Source organism: Xylocopa sonorina, unplaced genomic scaffold, assembly GCF_050948175.1.
Source record: "Xylocopa sonorina isolate GNS202 unplaced genomic scaffold, iyXylSono1_principal scaffold0072, whole genome shotgun sequence".
Classification (NCBI taxonomy): domain Eukaryota; kingdom Metazoa; phylum Arthropoda; class Insecta; order Hymenoptera; family Apidae; genus Xylocopa; species Xylocopa sonorina.
In genome coordinates this window covers 1,397,363-1,408,083 of record NW_027490143.1, presented here as the reverse complement: position 1 = coordinate 1,408,083, position 10,721 = coordinate 1,397,363, and the positions used below count along the sequence as shown (strand labels likewise).

General features: G+C 31.1%; 1 protein-coding gene across 1 annotated transcript; it reads left to right on the top strand.

Annotated features, from left to right (window-relative positions):
- Positions 1 to 998: 998 nt before the first annotated feature.
- Positions 999 to 1,726, top strand: LOC143432253 (histone-lysine N-methyltransferase SETMAR-like). The gene is made up of 4 exons (XM_076909021.1): positions 999 to 1,056; positions 1,114 to 1,157; positions 1,203 to 1,464; positions 1,524 to 1,726. Exons 1-4 carry the CDS (start codon positions 999 to 1,001, stop codon positions 1,724 to 1,726), a joined length of 567 nt encoding a protein of 188 aa, XP_076765136.1.
- The last annotated feature ends 8,995 nt before the right edge of the window (positions 1,727 to 10,721 follow it).

Below are 10,721 nucleotides of genomic sequence, written 5' to 3'. Positions count from 1 at the left end.
TACACACTACTGCTTACCCGTTTACTTCCAAATAAGGTCGACGGAACGGTAGAACTCATTGATCATTTTGATAAATTATTTCATATTTTAAGTTCGCCAACCAGAACTAATTCTAAAGAACATGGTGTAAAGTCTTTGTTGGAAGTAAAAACCAGACAGATTTTTTGCATAAATCATTGCTACGTTTAAACAGTATAAAAGTAATTAGTAGTAATAATAAACACGTTCGAGTGAAATGCTTTAACTGCTGGCAGATAAGAATAGAAAGATTGCAACATCTGCTCTCAAAGAAATAAACCTGGCAAAAGTCATTAAACAAGATAGTATTGCGATAATTATTCTAAAAAACCAGGCATGCATTTTGACAATTGTTGTATAAAATATCATACATCACTAACTTAGAATATAGATGCGTTAAATGCGACCAAAAACATAACCCAGGCGAATCCGAAAAAACAATCGCAACTCTAAGATACCTTCGCCAAAATTCAAGAATACCTCCTTACTTGGAGGCTCAAAATTAACCCTTTCAGTACTACCGCCGCCTAATAGTGGCATCCACGAAACATTTTCTGCGTTCTACCGCCGCTCATTGGCGGCATTCACGAAACGTTCTCTGGGTCCTACCGCCGCTCATTGACGTTATCCACAAAACGTTCTCTGGATCCTACCGCCGCTTATTGGCGGCATTCTTAAAAAGTTACGTGAGTACTACTGCTGACCCTTAACGGCACCCACGGAAAGTTATGTGGGTATGATTACTCTCAATAGTGCGCATTACTTTACTATATAAGCTACGAAAAACAAATTGGTATGTTTGCTCATATCGTATGTTTACTTAATTTTTGAAATGTATAATGTACAATTTCAATTTAGTTCCCTTCAGGATGAGTGTAAAACGTTTGAAAGGAGAACAATGGATAAAGGAAATCATTGGTTCAAAAAGTGATTCTGATGAAGAAACCGAATATTATTGCCAATGAAGTGGTCTGATTGAAATGAATTTTATATGCTTTCCACTATCCATACCGCAGAATTTGCAGAAGTACCGAAAAAGTCGAGAAAAAATGAATTTATTCTAAAATCCAAATGTGTAATAGTACATATTAATAGTACATATTCCAAAAGATGATAACCTCGGCCATACTTGGAAAAAGGTTTAGTTACGATTCGTTAATTTTTATCAGTTTTATACGCCATAGATTATGGTAGCAAATAGAGTGCATTATTGGCATTTAATGCTTTTCTTTTTCCGAAAGGGTAAAAATGCTACACAGGCGGCAAACAAGATATGCGCTGTTTATGGCGAAGATGCTGTAGCTGAAAGAACTATGCGGAAGTGGTTTCCTCGGTTTAAAGCTGAAAATTTCGACCTTGAAGATCAAGAACGCCCAGGTAGGCCGTCCACCACAGACGAAGATATGATTAAAACAGAAATCGAGAATAACCCATGCTCAACATTACGTCAATTAGCAAGAATGCTAAATAAACCAAAATCAACCATCTACGATCATACTGTGAAGCTTGGCTATGTAAACCGTCTCGATGTATGGGTTCCACACTAATTAACGGAGAAAAATCTGTCGGCCCGCATCTCCATTTGCGACTTGCTTTACAAGAGCAGACACCATTTCTGAAGCAATTAGTGACGGGGAATGAAAAATGGATAATTTATAAAAACGCTCAGCCTAAAAGGTCGTTGAAAAACGCGATGAACCACCTTTAGTCATCCCAAAAGCCAGTCTTCATTCGAAGAAGGTAATGCTCTGTATCTGGTGGGATTGGAAAGGAATCCTTTATTATGAGCTTTTACCAAATAATGAAACAATAGATTCTGCAAAGTATTGCTCTCAATTAGATAAACTGAAGACATCAATCGAACAAAAACGTCCAGAAATTGCGAATCGAAAAGGCGTCGTATTCCATCAGGACAATGCCCGACCTCGTGTGTCTTTGACAACTCGGCAAAAATTGTTGGAGTTTGATTGGGATGTTTTACCCCATTCACCGTATTTGCCAGACCTTGCGCCTTCGGATTTCCACCTTTTCCGATCATTACAAAATTCCCTTAATGGAAAAAATTTCAACTCTTTGGTTGAGATAAAAACTCATTTAGACAAATTTTTTGCCGAAAAACCTGAGAGATTCTGGAAGGACGGAATCCTCAAATTGCATGAAAGATGGAGAAAAGTTGTGGAACAGAATGGTGCCTGTATAATTTAATAAATGTATACCTATATTTAAATTAGCTGCGTTTTAATTTTCCTAAAAAATCGACACGAACTTTCCAGGCAATCCAATATTATCGATACAACTCGCACAAGTTTGAAGTGGTATCACAAATACTTTTTCCACTTGATAGATGTTTGCGTCTGGAACGCATTCTGCCTGAAGCGGCATGCTTCAGGTCGCTATAGAATAAAGGAGGAAGGAAAGAAAGGAAGGAAAAGAGAGGGGAAGAACGTTTCGTCCTGAGCCTGCTAGTGGACTCATCAGTAAGGCTTCCTAGCAGACCCTGCCTTAGACGCTGGGATATTAGGGACAGTTCAGAACTTCTATATATTGGAAAGGATAGGTTAGCGAGTACTTTCAGGAAATTGTAGACTGTGCTGTCCCTCTAGTGGCAATAGTCGAAAGGCCACCACATGCCTATATAAGGATACCACAAAAAAACAAATCACAATGGCGAAATTTCACCTTCAATTGATTAGGGAAATATTACAAGAATACCACAAAAATTAAGAATATCATCGGTGCAGCAGGTCAGGAAATAATTATGTCACAAAGCTCACAGGAAGACATTTTCCTTCGATATACCGGTCGGGGAAGAAAAATCGAAAGCGAAGGTGCGTTGTATGTGCGGTTGGTGGTGAGACGCGAATCTAAGTATCACTATGAACAGTACAATGTGTCATTTATTATATATTATTCCACTCTTAGTTTTGTTATTTATTACGTTCCACTCTTGGTATTGTTATCTATTTTAATTTATTGTTATTAATAATATTGAAACATATTATTTACTTAATGCGTTGTAAAGAAATAGATATGATTATAAAACGTTAAGCGCCAAGCCTGTTTTGTCTGTCTTTCCGTCTGATCCGCGAGATAACATTCCGCTGAAATCGGATTTCGGCCGAGGATTTGTTTAGGTTACAATAAACATTTTAAAAATATTTTTTAAATCAAGATTGCGCCAAGAATTTCTTTGGATCTATCCAACAATAAGACAATAATTGCGCTAATCCAATACCTATACAATTTATGCGCGTTTGGAGGGAGAGAGTTGTGTTGTGTACTAAAGTGAATCACAAATTCCTTCGATAGCTTTATTTGGTATCTCTGATTCTCGCCTCCAATTCTATATTTCTACCTTGTAACTTGTCGAATGTTGTTTGCCAATTTTTACATTTGCTTATAAGCATTTTGTTGCACCCGTACGTTTCGGTGATTGGCCACCGTACATATTCTGGTAAGCCAATCACCTTACCTGTTTGTGGGTGCCGCCCTTCTTGTCGCTTAGGAAGGGCGACACGGACGTCGACGGGGGAATTGTTGTTACCTATTAATTTTCAGTAATGTAGCGGGATTTCCCAAGGTTCGCTTACCTGGAGCCTAACGGTCATGGCCATATGGGCCGCTGGGCCCAGGTCCCCGGTAATCCTCGGTTTATGGCGTTATGGACGTGCTATCGAGGACGTTGACTAAAGTTTATTTTTCTATTACTTAAAAATATTAAAAAGCTAAAACGTCTCCTCAAAGGTAGCTTACTTATCCTGCACACCGTAAACTGTGCTAGCTATTTCTACAGCGAATATTACTTTATTGTTACTGCTGCCAGCCGCTACACGCGTTTTAATCAATTTTTTAGTATGAAATTTATGGAACATTCGGAAGCGCAGAATTGTACAACTAATCTTGACGAGATATTAAATGTTGTCGACGCGTTAAATTCTACAGAGTTCACAGAATCCGTAGCATCATCCAATTTTAAACATTTGGAAACATGATTATCGTGCAATGGATCTGCCAGAATCAAATGCATTCGAATATGTACACGGTTATTTAAAAAAAAAAATTTAGTATACAAATTGTGTATATAATTTATAAATAAAAACAAGATTACTTTAAATTGTAATTGTTCCTTCCTAACTGATGAAAATCAGGAAGGCAATAATATTTGGAACTTTGAATATGGCAAGCAGTTAGTTTTGTGATTACATTAAAAAATTAGAGGAAATATTCGTTAAAAATATTGAGAGCAAGTGTTCTCATAAAAATATTGCTTGGTTATTTATTTCATTTAGTGCAACAGATAAACTTTGAACAATTATGCCCAAACGTCGCAATGATTTTTTTAATAAAATTATATCTCCGCATGCGCATATATTAAGCATTAACGGGATATAACAAAGCGTAGAAAAATAGTAACAGAAACGATGGAAAATTATTAACTATTTTACATTTATAAATTTTCCTTTCAACCGTTATTCTCTTTTTTTTATAATACGTTGCAACGCGTTAACGTCACAAGTTAAGAATTTAGAGAATGATTGTTCTCAGAAAAAATATTGCTGGTTATTTATTTCAGTTAACGTAAAAGATAAACTTCGAACTATTATGTTCAAATTTTGCAACTGTTTTTTTTTTTTCATACAATTATATTTTCATATGCTTTACGACATCATAAGCCCTTCTCCATTCTAAAAGTATGTATTTAATTTAATATATGTATAAACGCGTATTAGAGAAATTTGTTGTATCATTCTTGTTGGAATAGCAAATTACAAAAATTAATATTTCAAAAAGCAATCTTAAAAGGGTAGAAAAGTGTTGTTTTTTTTCATGCAGAAAAATTATGTAATTGAATTTCTAATGCTTCTAAATATTATTCTTAATTTAATAATATTAAAATAATGTTGGAAATAAAACTTTTGAATAACTAAAAATTGAACATTCATCGATCTGCTTGGGATATTAAATTGGTTAGCTGATAATACGGTTATATGTTTTAACAAAGTTCACCGTAACATCCTTTGTAATTCTATACGAATTTGATTTCAATTAAAATGTTTTATTTTAAACTAATATAGGCATGATACAAGAAAATTATGTGTCAGGATGCAACTCGCTTAGTAGAGTAACGTTCAGCCAAGTATTTGTTCAAATAATTCCTAGAAAAATTAATTTATTGATTTGTTATGTTATGCATCTTAAACTATACACTCTTTCCTTGATAGTTATGATTTTTGCATTATTTTAATCCTTGTAAGGCATATGCCAGAAACAAAACAATACAACTGTAAAGCATGGAGCGCATACACCCCACGCTGCCTAAATGGAAAGTCCTTAAAAAAACAGTCTACATGGGAACATGTTAATAGAACAGCCCTCCGCAAGGTATTCTTTATTCTAAATAACCATTTATAAACCGAGACTCAGTAATTGTAATTCCATTCACGCGGAATCCAACAGTATAAGTTTCAAAGTATCGTCTATCCAACAATATAAATTTCAATTGTCGTCTATCCACCTCTGATTCAATGCTTTAACAATTGACAATATATCACAAATGGTTTGCTCTTTAAAACATGACAAGTAAGGGAAGATAATCATAATAAATAAATCTTTAACAAAACGAATTTAGAAGCAATTAAAAAAATATGACTATTAATTAATATACTTAAAGTAGGATTTGCTTAAAGTAGGATGAACTGATCTTTAGTTTGGCTACCGTTTTAGAAGTTATTTAACATGAACACAAAATTAATATAATAGAGTTTACAAAAATTAATAAAATAAGATTGTTATATTCATTGTTATGTAGTTGACATACAACAGATCGGCAATCTTGCAGAAATTATTATTTCATTCAACAGATATTACATATATCAAATGCAATAGTACTTGTATGAAAGTCATCAGAAGACGCCTTGAAAGCAAAGCATGAAAATTAAATGCATAAGAGAGCGCTATAGCTGAAAAATTTTAAGGCAATAATAACAATATTCCATTATAAATAAATGCACATATATTGAAAAAATAGGAAACATAATTTATGAAACATAAAACAATATTTAATAGTAGATGAGTCAGATTCTGAAATATCCCTTGCCAACATCAATTTATGTTATGATTTAAATTCAGGCATTGTACATGTAACATATAATTGATTTCCAAAATATATTTTTAAAAAATTTCAAACAAATGTAAATATTTTTATCCTTCACCTCTAAATGTCACATACTCAACAGTCGTTTCAATTTTTCATTTGCATGCATTTTCGATAAACTGATAAAAATGTTTTTACCAAACATAGAGTTAGTTAATAACCATATATTAACAAATTACATATAAAAGAATTACAATACAAACAGTCTCTATTTGATACAAAACTAAAATCATCTTAGTTCTTCTAACATAACTGCTTTTTCTCATGAATTGATACATCTTTATATTTTCTTTAAAAAGATACAAACAGTATTAGGTTAAACTAATGAAATGCTTTAATCGAATTTTGTTAACACGAATTTAGAAAAACAGAGGATAGTGCAGTATCTACTATTGAGTGTAATTTCTGCCTTTGTATAAATTGTGTTGATTTGAACCATGTAACCTCCATTTATTACAAACATATGAAGCATGTTAAGTTACTAATTATTCTTCAGTCTTTCAAATTGTTTCAGTGAAGTCAATATTTATAACATACATGCCTACTCATATAAGGTAAAAATCCTAGCTATTAGAGCCGACTTAATCATTGGACACTATCAATAATATTTGTCAATATTGAATTTTAAAAAACTATACATGAAGCTGAGAAAATAAAAAATTATCTCTACTAACTTTTTACGTTGCCAATCATTTAAAAACCTATGAAACACTGCAGAGAGAGAGGAACATAATAAAGATTAAAAAGTAATTGTAAAATTATGAAAAGATCAAATGATAAAATGATAAGAAATCAATTAATGGATTGTAAATCTATTCCAAATCTTTGCAAACAGAATAGAAAATGTATTTAATTAATATTAATATAGGAAAGAAAGAGCTAGAAAGATAGAATTATAGATTAGAGAAGAACAAGGAAGGCAAAGAAATAGACAAGCCGGAAATAATTTGGAAGAGAGAATAGAAACTATGTGAAAAAGTTTCCCGAATTGAATTGAATTGAAAGTTTCCAGAAGAATGAAGAAAACCCTGCTTTATGACAATACAACATTATATTTTATATTATTTAGTAAGCCTTTACATTTTTTATATTAAATTCATATCCATTTTCAAATTTTTAAGATTGTAAAGTGTGAAAAACTGTTCATTTTTATCAACCATTTCCATTAGAATTCTTTAGAAATATAATTTTATTCTGTCTAATCACTCAACCAATTTATCATGGTGTCATACACAAATTTTAATACTTCTTTTTAAGAAAATGATAGGTAACAATATACATTATGACTGAAAAATACTCCATCTTATTTTAAATTATAAACAGTTTTAATCATTGTAACCATCAGTTTAAAAGTGTCATTACTAGAACATTACCTTATTCATTTCAGCGCAGCTCATTCTTTAGCACAATATTTTTTAACACATTCTTAGTTTTTAAATAACTTTTTATGCTTCAGTTATTTCTTAGTTTAAATAATAAAATAAGTATTAAATAATATACCAAGCGTAAATATGATTATTTACTATATATATATTTAGGCACTACACATTCCCTGTATTTAATGTTATATATAAGTAGGAATAATTTAATTACTATATTGCTTATTTTATAAGAATATAAACCATTTTTTGTAGATTAACTAACTAAGTAGCTTAACTAATATTCTAACACTTTTGTACATTCTATTACTTATTAATTCCAAACGATTACTTTAAGAGCAAAATAGCTTTGCTCTATGTATAAACTACTGAAGTATAAATTTCCCTTAGTAGAAAGTTGTATTTCAGAGTCTTAACATCTAAAATTTAATACAAAAAAGAGAATTGTTTTGACAAAATACAATTTGCAATTTATCATACAGATAACAATTATAAATATTAATAAAATGTATAAAAAAAAAGGAGACCAAATTGAATTTAAAGAACCATCTTAAATTCTGAATGAAAAGGAAAAAAGAATAATAATGTAGAAAATTACAAAACATCTCCATGTAAATGCTTCACACAATTAGCTTCAGAAATTCATCATGAAAATTAGGAAAAAACAGGGCTTAAAATAGAGTGATAAGAAGAGCATAGAGTAATAAGAAAAATGAATTTAATGAATTTAATGATCCAAGATCAAATGGCAAAGAGAAAGTTACAGATAAATGAAATAAATAGAAGAAAAGGGTCGATTTTTACCAAAGAGTTCATTAAAAAATTTCCAGCTTGATGGAAAGATATTATTTTGCTAACAAGAGTAGATTTTTGGTTCATAATGAAGAAGTATAATAGTATGGAGGCAAATAAATAAAAGCTTGTAGTTAACAAATGTAAAATCTACTTTAAGATACGAAGGAGGTTGTACAATTGTATGGGTATTCGTTTAGCCTATCAAAATTGAGGAATTTGTATTTATCAAAGACATTTGAGATCAAACTAGGTATCTGAGACTTCTAGAGAATAATTGTTGGAAATGTTTAATTTATTATGCCATAGGCTATAAGTAGTCATGTCCTCTACTGAGTTATAATTCCATCCAAGAACTGTATATACATTTCTGCCAAGTATGTGTCTATGTACTTCTCATAATAAATTTTGTTCTGTTTCTAAGCACAGGTGAAGCTGTTTCTTTATTTATCCCAATGTGTTACCAGCAATTACAGTGAAAACACTCAAAATAACCAATAATAATTTTCTAAAAATTGTATGGGAATAAATGAGAATAACGTAAGAATCCAAAATACATAAAAATTTTATCAACATAATGATCCTAAACAAAAAACAAGAATTATGCAGAAATATTTGTACTACTATTGTTTGAAAGTTTTACATCCATTTCCAAACTTAAACCCTATAGAAAACACATAGGACATATTAGAAAAATGGAAATAAATTCCAAAATTGAATTGCAAATAAAGCTGGAAGAAGACTGCAGCTCTATTTTTTCAAAATATTAAAAAAAAATTATTCTTAATGTGCTTAAATACTGTAAGATTATTAATCCGTTTGGATTATATGACTACCTGTAATCGTACATGTTCCTATATATATTATATTATGAGTTCAGCTGGTAAGCTTGCACTGATGTATTCAAATGTATTCAACTTCTTTCCTAGCTCTTAAATAGCTCGGAAATGTATTCTATAGTAATGTACAGAGACGTAAAGCCTTCTCAAAACTATCTTTTTTTTACATCTTACATGATTTGCTTTAAGGAAAAATGATTTCATTTTCTTCATACCTTAAAAAGCAGCCGTAAGGAAATCTTCCTTTTGTCATATAATACAATCATATTATGACATTTTTGGTAAAGAGTTGCTTCTAATACTACACATTCACAGTTTCAGACAAAAATATTTACTAGTTGCTTTTATGACATTTTAGGTATTGCTATGCTACTATCCTTCTTGCTGAGACATTTGAATCCGATTTTACAGGATACTACAAGGTATTTAAATGCATTACCATTGGGTTAAGTCAAGGAGATTTGCAATAAAATTTTAAAATCATAAATTTTTATAAAATTTACGTACAAAATATTTATTTAAAAAAAAGAACTATATATTATCCTATTAGTGTCAGACGTCCCAATATAAGGGTTTATATAAATTTTTTGCAAATCCTTCCTGTTATCGCTTGGTCTACATATACAAATGAATTGGTGCGTTACTTTAGTTTATATTATATAGTTATTATTATATTAGTTTATATTATATTAGTTTATATTATATAGTTAGTTATTTAGTTATATGGTTAGTTATATAGTTTATACATGTATGTTACATATATATCTTGTGTTTAGTTACACAATTTTCATTCGTCAGCTTCTCTGTCTGCATTAGTGGGTTATTGAGACAACTTTTTGTCTAAAATGTATTCTACACCTAAATGTTATTGTCAGAAAAAATTGTTCTGAATTTCAAACTACTACTTTTTTATCAAATAAGTAACTCAGTATTTAAATTATTCTTACTTACATATAGCAATAAATACAGGCAATGTATAGTGTCTGTAATTAGTGTGAGTAACCGTAGGTACATATGTATGTACAGAAACTTTTACCATTTTCTAAATCACTTTTCGTGCTCGTTCTCCATAAACTGTTTCACTAACCTTAAAACAATGGGCATGTTTTTATTTGTGCCTCCAGCAGCAGTAATACAGCAATCAATTTACATTAAGCCTCACGAAACAGCTACGGCAGTTTCCAATTCGCGTGCTTCGATGTAATAATCATAAACGTAAAAGGTTTTGTACTAGATAGCTCTCAGCACTAGATAGCTCTGTAACAGATACTTCGATATAGAAGAATACAAGGGGATGAAGTACCTTGAAAAGAATGTTCTCATAAATTTTCGTTCTAATACCGACACAAATTTTTCACGCCAAATGTGAAAGAATCTTTTGTTCCTTTTGGTTTTATTAACACCACCTTAAACTACACTTAACCTAAAGCGTAACCTACTTTACAGGATTGGTTATTTACTTTACAGAGATTTATCCTAGGGATTTTGGTGCTGCATTTTGGTACTGTTGTATGGGAAAACTATCGCTATAATACCATC

Bases quoted from the DNA above. Each gene is read 5' to 3' on its own strand.
- LOC143432253 (XM_076909021.1), top strand. From the start codon at position 999: ATGAATTTTATATGCTTTCCACTATCCATACCGCAGAATTTGCAGAAG. The intron at 1,057-1,113 runs GTCGAGAAAAAA...ACATATTAATAG, and splicing joins TTTGCAGAAGTACCGAAAAA to TACATATTCCAAAAGATGAT. The intron at 1,158-1,202 runs GTTTAGTTACGA...TATACGCCATAG, and splicing joins TCGGCCATACTTGGAAAAAG to ATTATGGTAGCAAATAGAGT.